This window comes from Gorilla gorilla, chromosome 5 (genome assembly GCF_029281585.2).
Source record: "Gorilla gorilla gorilla isolate KB3781 chromosome 5, NHGRI_mGorGor1-v2.1_pri, whole genome shotgun sequence".
NCBI classification, from domain to species: Eukaryota; Metazoa; Chordata; class Mammalia; order Primates; family Hominidae; genus Gorilla; species Gorilla gorilla.
Window position 1 is genome coordinate 60,831,538 of NC_073229.2, and position 16,631 is coordinate 60,848,168.

The 16,631-nt window shown below is 54.7% G+C and overlaps 1 protein-coding gene across 5 annotated transcripts; it reads right to left on the minus strand.

Annotated features, from left to right (window-relative positions):
* Positions 1-174: 174 nt before the first annotated feature.
* Positions 175-16,552, minus strand: CUL7 (cullin 7). Of its 5 annotated transcripts, none has more exons than XM_063707612.1 (26): positions 16,190-16,552; positions 14,592-15,275; positions 14,091-14,242; positions 13,447-13,947; positions 12,760-12,898; positions 12,463-12,659; positions 11,907-12,162; positions 10,834-11,071; positions 10,650-10,755; positions 9,394-9,621; positions 9,025-9,115; positions 8,750-8,921; positions 8,500-8,605; positions 8,102-8,197; positions 7,739-7,914; positions 7,264-7,397; positions 5,962-6,144; positions 5,588-5,694; positions 5,316-5,498; positions 3,468-3,628; positions 3,083-3,299; positions 2,709-2,979; positions 1,400-1,545; positions 1,124-1,250; positions 825-1,042; positions 175-569 (listed from the first exon to the last, which is right to left on the minus strand). In XM_063707612.1, exons 1-26 carry the CDS (start codon positions 16,335-16,337, stop codon positions 246-248), a joined length of 5,361 nt encoding a protein of 1,786 aa, XP_063563682.1. In that variant the 5' UTR covers positions 16,338-16,552; the 3' UTR covers positions 175-245. The 5 variants fall into 5 exon arrangements, with proteins under 5 accessions (XP_063563682.1, XP_004044086.4, XP_063563683.1 ...); XM_004044038.5 differs by having other exon boundaries at positions 825-1,030; positions 16,190-16,551; XM_063707613.1 differs by having other exon boundaries at positions 14,688-15,275; positions 16,190-16,548.
* Between the last annotated feature and the right edge of the window lie 79 nt (positions 16,553-16,631).

Sequence of the window (16,631 nt, forward strand, 5' to 3'; positions counted from 1 at the left end):
TGCTAAGTCGCACCTGACTCCCTCTGCCTTTCTCTCAGTCTACCATCCTCACCCTAACAAGACCCTTGGCATATCACGCGACAGCCTCAGTGCCAAGGGCTCCTTCCCCACCAGCAAGGAGAGCCCTTCCACCTCCCCACTCAAATCTCTAGCAGTCGCCAAACACACACGTCATATAATCAAACTCTTGGGTTTTATTTCTGTAAAAGCTCCAGCTCTACCTTCCCCTGACCCCAAGTCTAGGGCTACCGGAAGGTAGAGAAGCTCTGGGTGGCAGTGCAGGAGGCATAGGGCACACCCCGGGAGCGAATCTGCAGGGTATGGAAGGTGAGGGGTGGGTTGGGGCCTGAGGAGCCTGGGTTCAGGGACTCAGTGTGAGGCTCCATGACAGTCACAGGGACTGCATAGGACAGCACCTGGGGCCGGTCGTCATGGCGTCTCAGCGTGCCTTTGCCCAGGAGGTGTAGGATGCAGGAGAGGACGTCAGTGCTGCTGCAGGCAGACCCCTTACCAAGGCTGCTGACCAAACCCCTGGGAGGACACGGGCCTTTCTGCCAAGCCTCCAGCACCTGGTGTGGGGGAGGAAGGGAGAAGCGGTAGTTTAGAGGCAGCTGACCCCTCCTTGCTTGAGCTTCCACTCCAACCACAAGCTGCTAGGACAGGACGCCACAAGGACACCAGGTACATCCCGACCTCACTCCTCACACTCCTACAGGCTACATAGTGAACCAGGTGCCTCACCACACGTGGACCCACTTTGTCCTGTAGACTGCTCCCCCAACCCCAGCAAAGATCTGTCACCCATTGTGCCCACCCCTGCCTACCAGACAGACAAGCTGGTCAATGTGCAGCCCCTCATCTCCATGGGCCTTGAGGATTCGGACGATGAGGCAGTTCAGAAGATTCCGTCTCTTCTCCAAGTTCCGGCCCTCTTCACCCTCAGCTTGCAGGTACGTCTGAGGTGGGATGAGCCGCACAATGTCCCATCTCGACCTGGGTTCCTTGCTGCCATCTCGAATCTTGAGGACCCCTGAAATAAACGCTGATCACTCACTCAGTGGAGAGCCCACGAGGAGCCTGGCCCTACCTCAGAGCAGAGGCCCCTCTGGCCCTAAGTGCATACCTCCTGGTATATCCTTTTGCTCGTGAAGGTCCAGGGGGCCTCTTGAAGAGGTGAGGGGCCCAATCGCCTGATTGAGCATGTCTGCGGAGAGCCCTGAGAGCGCCAGCAGACTCTCCACAGAGACCGCCTTCAGAGAACAGATGGGAGACATTCAGGGCCTCCCCAAGGAGTGGAGAGAAGAGGATGGAGGGAAGAAGCAGAGGGAGTCAAGGTTTCGGGAAGAGAGGCAAGGGACAAAGTGGGAGACAGGAGAGAGGTGCAGCGGGGCTGGGCCACCTTCAGGTCGTTGAGATACAGCAGTAGCCACATCTGCATGGTGGACACATGCAGGGTCTGGTTCCCAAACTGCAGCTCAGCCCAGCCCAGCCACGTCCACTGCAGTCGCCTCTGTGAGCCTCGCTCAAGGGCAGGGTGGCTCTGACCTGGACCAGGAAGGGGGAGGGAGACAAAGAGCAGGTGAAAGGAGGGAGTTGGTGTTGGAGGGAGGGTGCATGCTGGTCACGCTCTGTTTATCTCTGCAGGGCGTGTGACCCCAGCATTTATGGACACTGGGGCTTCTGGTCTGAGCTTCCAGATCTCAGCCTTCTCTGGGCCTGCCTCTATGGCAAGCCTCAGGTATCTGGGAGCTATCCTATGCCTAGCCTGGTGCCAAGCAGGTTCTCATCAGTGCCTTTGAGGATTGCCCCATGTGTTTTTAGGGAGACAAAACCATGAAGGGAGGAAGGACTGGGGCTCTTATCAAGCTGGAATATTATGACAGGAAACAATGTCTCCCCTATTAGGAGGCTCCCTGACCACAGGTCTGAGCCTCTTCCCCCTCCTGTGTTGATGCCAGCTCAGGGATCAGCTCCCAATGGGGAGTTTAGGATGACAGGTGACTGACCAGAAAAGAGCCAGACACCTACTCATATCTGGTGGCCTCAGGTGCCTCCTGCCTCCATCCTCCCCGTCACCCACAAAGAGATTCCCAGGTCTTATTTTAGAACAGAAAAGGCAATGGTCTGGGGATCAGGTATCTGACAGCACCTGCCACCCCCAGCCACCAAGCTCCTGCCCTTTCTTCTCAAAACCACTGTTTTTCCCATGGCCTAGGGAATTCTTATCCCTAAAGACTATCTCTCCCTGAATCTACGAAAACAAAAATTAAAAATTTAAATTAAAAGACCAACTCTTTTTTTTTTTTTTTTTTGAGATGGAGTCTCGCTGTCGCCCAGGCTAAAGTGCAGTGGCACGATCTCGGCTCACTGCAACATCGGCCTGTGGGTTGAAGTGATTCTCCTGCCTCAGCCTCCCGAGTAGCTGGGACTACAGGCACGCACCACCACACCTGGCTAATTTCTGTATTTTTAGCAGAGACCAGGTTTCACCATGTTGGCCAAGGCTGGTCTTGAACTCCTGACCTCAAGTGATCCGCCTGCCTCGGCCTCCCAAAGTGCTGGGATTACAGGCGTGAGCACCGTGCCCAGCCAAAGACTATCTCTTTTTACATCAAGCCTCCCAACATCAGGGTCTGCCCCCAACCCCAGGTCCTTTCCTAGCAGCCCACCCTCTCCCCAGTCCCCAGTCCCTCTGCCTGGCTGCTCACTCTTGTTGTAGAAGTTGGAGTATCTGTTCAAAGTGCCCCTCAGGTAGGAGGGCAGGCAGGTTCTGGGGTTCAGTGTGTGGCAGATTGAGGCAACAGGCCAGGAGTGTCGGGACAGGACAAGCACAGACACTTCTGGCATTGCCCCTTCATAGTAGAGGTCCTCATTCTCCTCCTCTTCCTCCTCTCCCTCCGCCACATCCACCACTGCTGCTGCCCCAGCTTCCTCTTCCTTCTCGCTCTTGTGCTCCTTGCCACTGGCCCCAAGGCCCACCTGAAGGAGCACAGGGTTCCCAGATGCCATGGCCTCCTCCAGTCTGCTCCACGCCCCTCTTCCCCCTACCCTCTCATTTGCTTATCCCTTCCAAGGCACTCACCTGTATTTTCTTCTCTGTATCCTCCAGCTTTAGGAGTTCCTGATCCAGCTGCTGGAGCTGGTAGACGTGGAACTGGCGCTGCAGCTCCTTAGAGGTGCTCAGGCTCTGCAACATCTGCTGGGGGAGGCGGTTGGGGAAGCAGGGACCGATCTGCTCCAGCACGGCCCCCTCCAGCCAGCTCGAGACCACGCCCAGGAGACGGTCCGCCATGTAGTGCCTGCAGTGCATGCAGCCCGGGCCAAGCCTCAGTGTGGGCACCAGTGTGGCCCAGCCTCCCACTCCAAGGCTCCAGCCTGCCTCTATCCCAGACTTCCAGGCCCATGAGCTGGCTCTGCCACCATCATCCTGCCTCCCGCCAGCTCCTGCTCCTTAGGTCCACACTCACTGGTAATAATGTTCAAAAGTGGTGGCTATCTCCAAGCCGGAGAAAATCAGGACAGCTTGCAGGCATTGCTGCAGCTGTGCCAGCCTCTCCATTTCCTGGGCTCCACCGATCCGGCTGCCCTGGATCTGCTGGTCAATGTGCCGGGCGAACTGCTCACTCACCTGAGCAATGGCAGAGCACAGGAAAGCCATGAATGAGCGAGCAGAGCAGGTGAGTGGGGAGGAGGGACCAGGGTCTGGAAAGTAGATATGAATGCTGGCAGCTTTCTAAGGTGGTTGGTGCTTTCATACAACTATTTTATAAGATCATTAACCATTGTACAAATTAGCAATATTAACAATTATGGAAAGTGTCTTTTCACATTGTGTCTAAAAAATCAAACTAATAATAATCATTCAAAATGAGAAAATAAGACCAGGCACAGTTCACGCCTGTAATTCCAGCACTTTGGGAGGCCGAGACAGGCAGATGGCTTGAACCCAGGAGTTGGAGACCAGCCTGGGCAACATGGCAAAACCCCATCTCTACTAAAAATACGAAAAAATTAGCTGGGCATGGTGGCACACGCCTATGGTCCCAGCTACCCAGAAGGCTGAGAGGACCACCTGAGCCCAAGAGGTTGAGGCTGCAGTGAGCTGTGACTGCACCACTGCACCCCAGTGTGGGAGGGAGTAAGACCCTGTTAAGAAAGAAGTAAAGAAAGAGAAAGAAAAGAAAGAAAGGGAGAGAAAGAAAAAGAAAGGAGAGGAAAAGAGGGGAGGGAAGGGAAGGGAAGGGAAGGGGGAGGGAAGGCAAGGGGAAGGGAAGGGAAGGGGAAGGGAAGGGAGAGGTGGCTCATGCCTGTAATCCCAACACTTTGGGAGGCTGAGGCGGGCGGATCACGAGGTCAGAAGTTCGAGACCAGTCTGACCAAGGTGGTGAAACTCCGTCTCTACTAAAAATACAAAAATTGGCTGGGTGTGGTAGCATGCGCCTGTAATCCCAGCTACTTGGGAAGTTGAGGCAGGAGAATCGCTTCAACCTGGGAGGCGGAGGTTGTGGTGAGCTGAGATCGAGCCACTGCACTCCAGCCTGGGCGACAGAGCGAGACTCTGTCTCAAAAAAAAAAAAAAAAAAAAAGGAAGAAGAAAGAGAGAAGGAAAGAAAGAGAAAGAGAGAAATAGAGAAGGAAGGAGGGAGGGAGGGAGAGAAGGAGGGAAGGAAGGAAGGAAGGCAGGAAGGGAGAAAGAGAGAAAGAAAGACGGACACAAGGAGGTAAGTTACATACACAAAGATGGTCCTGATGCAGTGTCACTGATAAACTAGGACTGGAGGCTACACAAGGAGCCTCATGCTCCTGCTGCTCTGTACCCTGCTTTCCAGGGTGCTTCTTGCATTTTAGCTCATCAATTGTGGGGTTTTTTTTTTGTTTTTTTGAGATGAGTCTAGCTCTGTCACGCAGGCTGGAGTGCAGTGGTGCAATCTCGGCTGACTGCAACTGCAACCTCCACCTCCCGGGTTCAAACGATTCTCCTGCCTCAGCCTCCCAAGTAGCTGGGAATACAGGCATGTGCCACCATGCCTGGCTAATTTTTGTATTTTTAGTAGAGACGGGGTTTGGCCATGTTGGCCAGGCTGGCCTCAAACTCCTGCCCTCAGATGATCTGCCTGCCTCGGCCTCCCAAAGTGCTGGGATTACAGGCATGAGCCACCGCGCCCGGCCCAATTTTTTAAACTTCTTATAACATGGCTATATACTAACATATGTTCATCATAGAATGGGAATGGAAGGGTGGGTCATTTGGAGGAGGTGAGGAAGGGAGAGTTTGTCGGAACAGACCCAAGGATGAGGCAAGGGTAGAGGCTTACGTGGGCAGCTTTGAGAAAAGGGAGCTTCAGCAAGGCTCCCGCACAGCCATTTTGCAGCGCCAGCAAGAAGGCTGCCCGAGGCCCAAACAGTTCAGAGCTTGAGTTCTGCAGAATATTAAAGTGCTCACAGTAGCGTGGCACAAAGTCATCATCCCGCCAGGATGAGGTCAGAAAATTGTTCACCTGGAAGGAAGGGGCAGGAGCATGAAGACACAACCCAACATGCCACCATTATGGTGTCCCCTCTCTCCTGCAGGCCTGCTCCTGCCCACCTGCTTCTCCACCACGGCCCGCCAACAGCGCGTCAGGTTTCTCATGATGCTGCTTGGAAGGCCCCGGGTAGCCAAGGAGCTCCAGTCGTGGCTTCTGTTTCTGCCTTCTGTAGAGACCAAGAAAGTGGCAGAGGCAAGGAGGGTGCAGCCCCTCCACTCCCAAGTCCCCATCCAAGGGGGTTCCCTGAGGCCTTTCCTGACATGCTGCCACCCAAAATGATGTTCATGGATGGAGGTGACACAAACCTGGAAGATGAACAGGCTGACCCCATAGGGAGGGGAAGGATGGGGATGGACAGAAGCCTGTGGTGTACACGTGGGGCCCAGGAAAATGCTCCTGACTAGAGCTCCCCACCTGAATCTCCACTACTCACTGGGCCGAGGAGTGGCCACCACAGGAGGGGGTGCCTCACAGGGCTCGACATGCACCAGCAGGTGAGTGAGACGGCGCACCCGCGAGAAGAAAGCTGGGCCGCGGCTCTGGGGGTTGAAGACAGCTTCCTGACACTCCAGGTACTGGTCCAGCAGCCAACCCAGGGGGCTAATGCCATCCTCATCTAGAAGGTGAGATAAACAAACCAAGGCACAGCCATGTCTGCAGGGAAGTGGGAGTGGTTGGGCTGAACAGGAGTGTGGAGATAGAGCAACTGGACGGAATGATACAAGGAAGGGGGGCCAGGGAGGGTGGTTTACGCCTGTAATCCCAGCACTTTGGGAGGCTGAGATGAGAGGATCGCTTGAGGCAGGAGTTCAAGACTGGCCTGGTCAACATAGCAGGACCCCATCTTTAAAAATAAGAAATAAACATAAAAAAATAGAAAAGGCCAGGCGCGGTGGCTCATGCCTGTAATCCCAGCACTTTGGGAGGCTGAGGTGAGTGGATCACCTGAGATCGGGAGTTCGAGATCAGCCTGACCAACATGGAGAAACCCCACCTCTACTAAAAATATAAAATTAGCCAGGTGTGGGTCGGGCGCGGTGGCTCATGCCTGTAATCCCAGCACTTTGGGAGACTGAGGTGGGTGGATCACCTGAGATTGGGAGTTCGAGACCAGCCTGACCAACATGGAGAAACCCCATCTCTACTAAAAATACAAAATTAGCTGGGCATGGTGGCCCATGCCTGTAATCCCAGCTATTTGGGAGGGTGAGGCAGAAGAATCACTTGAACCCTGGAGGCAGAGGTTGCAGTGAGCCGAGACCGCGCCATTGCACTCCAGTCTAGGCAACAAGAGCGAAACTCTGTCTCAAAAAAATAAAATAAAATAAAATAAAATTAGCCAGGCATGGTGGTGCATGCCTGTAATCCCAGCTATTCGGGAAGCTGAGGCAGGAGAATTGCCTGAACCTGGGAGGCAGAGGTTGCAGTGAGCCAAGATCATGCCATTGCACTCCAGCGTGGGTAACGAGCGAAAATCTGTCTCAAAAAAAAACAAGAAGAATGATAAAGGGAGTGGGTAACAAGGCACCTCCTGCACTTATGGTGTCCCCTGACACTTGAGAGACATGGGAAAGGGGGCAGCCCCTGGGCTGTGAGAAGACAGCACTGGGATTACAAATGCAGGTGCCAAAAGGGCCAGGACATAATCCAGGTGGTTCTAGGGTAGAGCAAGAAGGAACTAATTAGTGGAACCAAGCCCTGAGATAGTAATGGGTCCAGATGTCAGGATGGTTACCAGGGGAGGTGATGTTCTGCACCACAGGGCTGACCAGGGCCTCCCAGCAGGTCTTGCCCAGAGCTTGGGCAGCCTCGTCATCAGGGAGGAAGCGGTCAGCAAAATTCTGCTCCTGGCGCAGAGCACCGTTGAGTCTGGGGGTGAGAATGGAGGAGGAAGGTGTCAGGGGCTTGAAGCATATGTTATCTCAGTGTCCACCCTTCCTAAGACTGCCAGCTAACCCCAGCACCCAAACCGAAGTCCCCCTGGTACTTCAGAACTGCTCTGTGCTAACTGGTATATCCCATTCCCAGCCCACTGGAGAAATCTTTTCTCTTTATCCTTTCTTCCCCTCCCACAGCTCAGAAAACTCCAGCCCCCTCCCCACGCATATTAAACCTCCATCTCACAGCTTCTATGGACCCCTGCCTGCCAGCTATTTGCAATAGCCTTACCTTTCCCACAGACACAAGCATACACGCACACTCTCACACACCTAGAACTCAGGTGCAGGAGGCTCCTGCGGTCCTCTGCCATGTCCTGGCTCCAGGCCTGTGCCCGAACCATGTAGAAGAGGCGTGTGTGACGACAGAGCTGCTCCCGGAACACTGGCCAGAACGTGGGCTTGGGGCCTAGGATCTCTAACCCCCGAATGCGCGTATCAATGCCACCCTGAAACACACACAGGACTATCTTCACTCGCCCCACACCTCCTTGGGATGGGCTGGGGTCAGCTATGCCCTCGAACCTCATCCCTGGAGCTGCTCGAGACCCAGGCTGGTCCTCTGGCTCAAGATCTGTCCCTTTATGGGGCTCAGAGCCCCCTACCCAGGGCCACACCCCACATCCCTGGCCCCACCTGCTGGCAGCGCTTTATGCGGATCTGGATGATGGGCCAGAAGCGGGTCAGGTTCTCCAGGAGGATCACCCGGCTGGCAGAGGGCATCACATTCACCTGGCAGGGGGCAGAGAAAGCTGTCACCTCCACACATGCAGAGCCAAGTTGGCTCTAGGCTCCAGTCCCCTCACTGTTTCCCTCCCTTCCCCAGCCCTGGGATGTGTAGGGTCCTGACAAAGCTGTCCTCATGCCACCCTCATTGTTCAGGGCCTGGTGGCACAAGCACAGGGATAAAGGACACTACTTTCTGTGGGGCTCAAGACAGGTGGGAGTAGAAAAAAGTAGGATAGGGCCAGATAGAAGCAGGAGGGCAGATCCTGTGAGGGGTGGAGTAATGGCTAATGGCCCTGGAGTCCTACCGAGTTGAGTTCCGTGTGAAGAGAGCTAGTGCTATCACCCCCGCACACCACCACTCGGGCCGGCATGTAACTCGAGTCCTCACTAGCCACAAGCAGAGTCAGTTGCCTGGGAGCGGGGAGGAAAAACCATTTGGAACTTGTAGACAGGGCCCATGGCCAAGTCCAGGGGGTGGTGCTTCCCCCAAAACAAACACAGGGGCGTCACAGGAAAGCATAGGTGTGAGGCAAAGCACATGCGTGGGAGCGTTACCTGATGAGGATGCCCTGGCGCATGTGCAGGGTGATGTAGTGGGAGCCAGCGCTGCCATTGGACTCCCAGTAGGTCTTGGGGTTGTGGTCCGTCAGCTTGCTGGCCCGGTGCGGATTGGAGGACACCTCCACCTTCTCCCAGCACTTGTCCTCCTTCACTTCCACACTGGAGCCTGGAAGCAAGTGGGAAGGGGTGGTGGTCACAGCCAGGTAGGGTGTAGAGGGGAAACAGACATAGGTGTGGGGAGGTGGAGCAACACGGCAACAGGCACGAACCCTGGCACAGGTATCTGAGGAACACATCAAAGAAAGGGATGTTGATGGGCCGGTGGGTTCGTCTGTGGTCTTCGATCTGGCCCAGCACCATCTGCAGCCAGAATATCAGAGAGAAGGGGCACAGGGGCAGAAGGAACACGGAGACACACACGGAAACACGGATGAAGGAGAGACCAAGCAGCAGTGGGACTTCCTCTACAGCACCAGCAGAGCAGGCCCAGATGGGGAAGAGGGGAAGGTGAACAAATGCCCCAGGGTCACTAGAGTCACCTGCTGTTCCCAGCCATGGGAACACAGCCCTTACCCGCCACTGCTTGGGTTTCATATTCTGATGCCACTCTAAGCCCACAAGCTCCCCTTCCTCCTGACCTGGATGCAGCCTCCCAGGATGTTGGTGATGAGTTTGCGGTAGAGGTGGGCATGCTTCTCACACTTGAACACCATGTCCCGCAGCTCCTGAGCCAGCTCCAGCTTTCCCAGGTGCTTTTCCAGGGCCTTGGAGATGGCGTCTCTTGCTCCCAGCTGATTCAGCACCACGGCATAGTCCCTGCTCACTGAGGTCAGGCGGTGCAGGAAGAAAATCAGTTCCTGGAGCACCTGGGTGGGGACATAAGGGAGGAGATGAATGAAGACAGGGCGAGGGCCACAAGGGCACCTGCAGTAGCAGGTACCCACTGTGTACTCTGTGTACTGGGTGCTGGGGGGTGCTACAGTGAGCAAGGCAGAGTGAGGAAGTGAAAAGACAGGGATGGGGAGACACAAGAGCCAGGTGGTTAGAGAACCAAAGACAAACCAAAATGGAAAAGGGCACAAGATGCCCTGCTACTCTAGGGTTCTAGGCTGCTGATTATATTGGCAAAAACTGCAGAGAGCATCCCTGGGTTCTTTCATCCAGGCCCCACTGTCCCAAAAACCAGTTGTAGGGCTGTGTTTTGAGATGTTCAGGCACAGACACCTGGATGGCTGGGAAGGGGCTGACAGGGACTGGGTTTGTGTGTGTATACCCAATGAGCCTGCCTTAGAAAGTAAATTCTAGGTAACAGCCAAAAATATAGCCACACTGCAAATACCTACTGTCACCATGACCCTAGTTCTCTGAAGCCTTCTGTGCCCAGGACTTCTCTGTAGCTCTTGCAAGGGACTCTGGTATGTGATGGGCCCTCTGCCTCCTTCATCCCCCTTTCTCCCACAGGCCCAGCCAAAAATGGAGCTATTGAAGCTCTTAATGTTTTATGTAATAATATCTCCATATCCTTTTGCGTAAAAAAGAGAGTGGCAAGATCACACATTTGGGTTTGCTTATATTTGCATAAGGGAACATGGGAAAGATACATAAATTAATACAAGTAGTTACCAGTAAGGGGTGTGTGGGGGACACTGGGAGAACAGAGATTTGGGTGAGAGCAAGAATTCTCAGTGTATACCTTGTTAGAGCGTTTTGATTTGTGAACCATGTGAATGTATTACCTATTTAAAAAAAATAAAATTCAATTTTAAAAGCAAAACTCAAACCAAGAGCTCAAAGGCTCTATCACGCCCTCCAGAGCCTTGCCCAGCAGGTGTGCCTTGCCAGTGGCTGCCTTTATCCTCTCCCCCAGCCTCTCCCCAGAGCAGGGCAGGGGTACCTCTCGATCAGTGTTTGGGGACCGCAGGCAGGCCATGCAGGCATCCACGGCCTCGTGCCAGGGGAGCAGCAGTGCCTCGGGGAAGTCCACCAGCTGCTTCAGGATTCTGGGGGCAGAGAAATGTGTAGCCATTCTCATGGACCCCCTTTGCCCTCAGAGATCCCACCTGTCACCACGCTCTCACCTCAGCACGGTCAGGTGCAGGGTCCTGTTAGTCTCCGGAGTGTCCAGGCTCTGCATCAGTGCCAGGAAGGGCTGCGGCTGCCGCTTCAGCTGCAGCAGGAGTGGCTTGACCTTGTTCTCCTGGGTCCCCTCCGAGCTGAGGGCTTGCTCTAGATCCAGGAGGATTTTCCCAGCTGGACCATAACCCTCCACCAGACGCTGCAGGGGAGTGTTGGGACTCTGAGATGGGGGTTCTTTTGCTACAGGAAGGGGAGAGTCACAGGAGTTGGCCATTGTTAGTAATGTGAAGGCTCAGAAATAGATTCATAACTCTCAATCTTTTTCTCTAATTTCTCCTAAAAAATGTTTTAAATTTTTTAATCCCCCTAAAAGTTAGGTTTGGGGATCTAATCTCTGAATGTCATTGTAAGACAGCTTCATGACAAATTTTATATTCTTTTTTTTTTTTTTCTTTGAGACGGCGTCTCGCTCTGTCACCCAGGCTGGAGTGCAGTGGCATGATCTCGGCTCACTGCAACCTCCGCCTCCTGGGTTCACGCCATTCTCCTGCCTCAGCCTCCAGTAGCTGGGACTACAGGTGCCCACCACCACGCCCGGCTAATTTTTTTTTTTTGTAGTTTTAGTAGAGATGGGGTTTCACCATGTTAGGCAGGATGATCTCGATCTCTTGACCTCATGATCCACCTGCCTTGGCCTTCCAAAGTGCTGGGATTACAGGCGTGAGCCACCATGCCCGGCCTTTATATTCTTAAAATAGCAAAGTAGCTTCATCTGAAAACAGGAGAGCACTTCCCTTTATTTCAAAGCATGGAATATGTTTCTGTACAAGAGAAAAAGCTAAATGTGGGGGCTTTTTTAAGTCTTCAAAATTCTCTTGCAATTTTCTAACTTTACATCCTCCTTCATTCTTTGAGGGAACACAATGCCTGCTTCTCCATTTGTTGCTTCTCTCTAAGTTGCAGCTTCTAAGGTGGCATCGCTTCCAGAAAGGATTGCATAAAAATCAGCACAGACATCTCTCCTGTGCTACTGCCCTGAAGGTGTGTCAGCTCAGCTGCTGTGTCTGGCACCCACCTTCCGCTTTGGCTGCATCTTCTGAGTCCTTAGCCTGGGCCTGCGCTTCGAGCAGGAGGACATCTTCTTGGGCTTCCAGAAGGGATGGGTAGGCTTGGTTCCCTGCTAGGGCTTCAGGCCCATACTTCTTGTAGACATGGCAGTTGATCAGGTCCCTGAGGGCACTGTCATTGAGTCGCTGTGGCAGAGTCAGCAGCAAGTCCTGGGCCAATTCTATGGGCACGGCCAGTTCAGCTAGGATCTCATCGTCCAGAATCTGCCATCAAGGAGAAGCTCTCACTGCAGACAGCCCTGCCGACACAGAGGCCCCAGGGAGCACTTGGTAGGGGTGGGGGTCTCTCTGCACACATACCCTCCATCCTGATCCTCTCACAGCTGGCAGCTGGCTCCTCCCAAACAGCTCATCCTCCCACCTCTGAAAATTCCAGACCCCTCCTCTGCAGCCCCTTCCACTCTCTGACCTCCACTTTTCATCCTGAGCCTTCCAAATGCTCTATACAGTCCAGCCCTTGCAATAGAGCCCTCCAACCTCTGAGTGTCTCCAGGCTGGCTCTACCTCCCCATCTAGGTTCTCCTGGAGGATCTGGAGAACCTCCTGATGGTCAGGTCCATCCAGCTTCTTGATGAAGAAGAGGAGTTCCCACCACTCAGCCAGGGTCAGGTGTTCACACTCCTCAGTGTCCTCATCCTCAGGCAGCACATAAGGCACAGCATAGAGTTCTGTCATGGGCCTCCAGCGCCAGGCAGGCAGGGCTGTGAAAATGGGCCGAGGGGCACAAGGATGTCACTAGCAACTCAGCAGGACCACCATTCCTCTGCTCAGAGCTGACCCTTGCTTCCTCCCTGAGCTCACCTCTACCCAGGACTCTACTGGCCACTGCCCCTTGGTACTCATCAGCCTCAACCATGTCCTCAATGTCTTCCTCAAAGCCCAAGATCTCCAGCATGTGCCAGTGCACCCAATAGGTGCGGCCTGTTGACTCCCAAAATACCTGGAGGATAGGGAAAGAAAGAGAGGGAAGGGGAAGGGAGGACTCACAAATGACTGGCTGTGGCCCAGTACTGAGGACTTATAGTCCTCAGGGTGACCACCTGGCCAGGTTTTAGAAAAACCTCCACATAACAAAACAGCAGCATATGGAGAATACACACACACACACACACACACACACACACAAAGGATGCCTTCTCCTTTGGGGGATGGGCCTGTCTCTCCTCTCACCCTGTCTTTCATGGCTTATGCCCCCACACTTCCTTCTGGCCTCCACCACTCCATCTCCCTGACCCTGACCTTTGGAGGAGTCTGGCTATATCAGTTTCTTCCCAGGTGTGAGTCTTCTTGACTTCACAGCCTCCTAAACCCAGATTTTCCCAGCTCTCAGAATGGCCCCCCTCTAAACTACTGACTCTTTTCACCATCCCAATCTTACCGAAAGCTTTCTCTTTGGGTGGCCTGCTGGAGCCCCCCCGTATAGAAGTCCCAGCTCTGCCCTACCCCAAATAGACCCCCAACAGTATCCCACCACCATGTGCCACTCACCTGCACAGGAGGCACACCGTTGTTGCTCTGCCGAAACTTGCCCTCATCCCCGGCACTGATCTCCTCATAATCATCCAGCATCCGCACTCGCATCCCCGGCTGCAGTGTGTCCCGCACATACAAGGCATAGGTATTGCCACTTGCGAACTCAGAACGAGGGCGAAAACGTCTTGACCTCCTGAAGGAGGGCTGAGCCTGGGCAGCGGGGCGCCCTGGGCTCACATCTGCCAGCTGAGGCTGGAAGATGGAACTGGAGGACCGTGCTGAGCTCCTTGGTCTGTCTGAGGCCTGGTCCCAGCGCATGGCTTGCACCAGCTCCGAGATCAGGGTGCCCATGGCCATACTGAACTCCAGCTCCAGTTGACCCCTCTCCCCACTCAACTCCTCAGGAGCAGAGGTGTTCTGGGCTCCTGGCTCCGCAGCACTGTCGTTCAGCTGATCCAGGAGCGAGGTGACATGCAAATACCGCTTCACCAGGGAGAAGAGCACCCTTCCTGGGACCTGTGGGATACAACCTTTGGCCTATATCCACCTTGTCCCAGTTTAAGCCCCTCTCTCCATACCATCCTCTGCAGATAGGTGCAAAGGCCTGGACCCCAGATCTTGTTCACAAGTTCCCCCCACCTTACACCCCCAAAGGTTACCTGTGGTAGCTGAATGCCCTCGAAAGACATGGGGTGTTCAGAGAGCGTGGCCTGTGCAAACAGTGCTAGCAGAGCACAGCGGCTGTCAAAATCCAGGTGTTTCTCAATGGCTTCTTGTTGGCTCAGTGACAGAAGGATCTGAGTCCGGGTCCCTGTAACCCACACCTCAGTTGGTAACTTCTCCCTAATCTCACCCTTCCTAGAAATCTTAGACCCTCTACTCTTTCAATCCAATCCTTTTGCCACCACACAATGAGAAAGAACTGATTTGCTTCAAAAGCTAAAATTTGCTAACTTATACGCATACACACACACACGCACATAAACACGATCTACAATAGTCTAAACTCTAAATTCTTCCTTTGCATAAAAAGCAACTAATTAATATGAGGTTCTTGAAGATAGTCTTTCCTCTTTTGGCAGCTAACCCCCACCCTCACTCCCATTCCCACCTCCTTTTCTTCCAACTCTAAGAGAAGGGCAACAGAATCATTTACGTACTGATGAGATCAGAGGCTCCTGCCACAGTGTCCTGTGAGTCCCTGAGCCGACCCAGCCCTTCTCCTGCTTTCCCTTCCTCCCCACACTGCCCCTCACCAGCGTCATGGGAGGACAGGGCTTGTATCATCCGGCCTGCACTCCAGCGAATCTGATAATCGGGACTACTCAACATGTGCATGAGCAAGTCCAGGACCCTTGGGTCCTTGAATACTCCAGTGAGGGGCTCAATGCTGGCATAGGCGCTGAGCACGTGGACAGTGTGAAGTAGAGGAGCAGGAGGGATGGTGCCCACACACTCCTCCAGCTGCCGAAGGGCTCTCTGAATGAGGGACTTCACATCAGTTTCCATCTCCTCCAGCACAGATTTGTCCAGGGCCCCAACCTCCCCTACAGACTCCTGGGAGGGCCCGATGACCTGGCCATCCTCGTCCAGCATCTTGTGGCAGTTGGCATAGATCTCATCCTTGGACATCCACAGCAGGATGTGCTCAGCCTTGCAGTCCACTTGGCCAGAGCCCCCGTCCCCCTCATCACCACGCCGCAGGATGAGCCAACGGATCTGGTACTCAGGATGCCCATCATGGCCCACTCGCTGGCGGATCAGCTCATCAGGATAGGCATGTAAGCCAGGCCCCAGGGGCACCCTGAATTCCCTGTAGCGGAGTTCTCCCACCATCCTGGCACCTGGAGCACACAAGGAAAAGAGAACAGACAAGCTAGAGGAAGGAGAGGTCAGAAAATCAAAGATATCCAGGAGGTGGGGAAGCAAATGGCAACAGCCGTCAGGCGGGGTGGGGTAAAGCCAGGCCCAGGAGTTGCATGCTGCACACTGGGTGGGGGCAGGCCTAAGCAGAGAACACTGGGGTGTTTGTTGTGAAAGAACACAAAATTTGGGGGCTAAAAGGAAGGTCCCCAAGACCCTGTGGCCTGGAGTGGGTTGGTATGGAACAGTGGGTGGACTAGTGGGGGCAGGGCAGCCTTGGAGTTACAAGTGAATCCCAAGGCCTTGGAACAGGCAGCAACCTATGGGGTATGTGGAGCCCAGAGGGGTATGTTTGGGAGGGAGATCGTGTGTGTGTGAAAAGGGGTGCTGTCTCTAAGGATTGGAGCATGGGAGTGTGAGACCCAAGTTAAGAGTCCCGAGATCGCAGAGTTAAGAGACCTGAGAACTGGTGGTGGAGTGGGAGGGCAAGGCGCGATGGACTAGGAGGAGGCACTGGTGGGTTGGAGGCGCCTCCGACTGGAGCAACTGGAACAAGAGGGCTGGTGCGGGCGCCGCGAGACCCAGGGCAGGGTGCACAGACCAGGTAGGTGAGGGGCTTGGGGGACCGAGGTTGGAGATTGGAGAAGCCAGGGGCGCGCGGTAAGGTGGGGGAGGGGGAATTAGGCCCCATAAGCTAGAACCCCGAGGCACGGCAGGATGGGGGACCGAGGTCGGGTGAGCGCGAGGCTCGATGGGCAAGTGGGCAGGGAAGGAGAAGCAAGGGGCCGCGGTGGGGCTCTGGCCACCTCAGAAGTCCACCGGGGTCCTGGCGCGAGGCCTGTCCTTCACAGAGCAAGGGACGCGGCACAGACGCTGGCGGCGACTTGGGCCCCACCTGGGCCCCGCGAGGGGGTCGAGACGGAGAGACGGGAGGGGGCGTGCCTCTGCGGAACAGAGCTGCACCCGCGTGAGTCGGCAGCCACTGGGGCAGGGTGGGGCCCGGTCCCTGCCAGCGGCTCCGCCAGCCAAAAGCCACGGCTCATTTCCGCCCGACCCAGCGGAAAGCTAGGGGCCCTGGGAGAGCGCCGGGGCGGAGCCGAGGATGCCACCTTGGCGACGCAGCACCTCCTTCTTTGCGCCGCCCTTTCCTCTTCCCTTAGTCCTCCCTCCTGCGGAAGTGCCCTCCCCGTTTCCCAAAGTCAGAACTGGAAAAGGCCTTGGACGTCATTTATTTCCATCCCCGGCTCCATTACTTGTAAGGGAATTGGGGTGGGGACAGACCCAGTGTCCTGTACTTTCTCTTCCACACTTTTTACTTCTTTTCCCCACGTTTAGTC

Bases quoted from the DNA above. Each gene is read 5' to 3' on its own strand.
- CUL7 (XM_063707612.1), bottom strand. From the start codon at position 16,337: ATGAGCCGTGGCTTTTGGCTGGCGGAGCCGCTGGCAGGGACCGGGCCC. The intron at 15,276-16,189 runs GTGGGGCCCAAG...TGTGTGCTCCAG, and splicing joins GACCCCCTCGCGGGGCCCAG to GTGCCAGGATGGTGGGAGAA. The intron at 9,622-10,649 runs GTACCCCTGCCC...GTCCCCACCCAG, and splicing joins CCCCAAACACTGATCGAGAG to GTGCTCCAGGAACTGATTTT.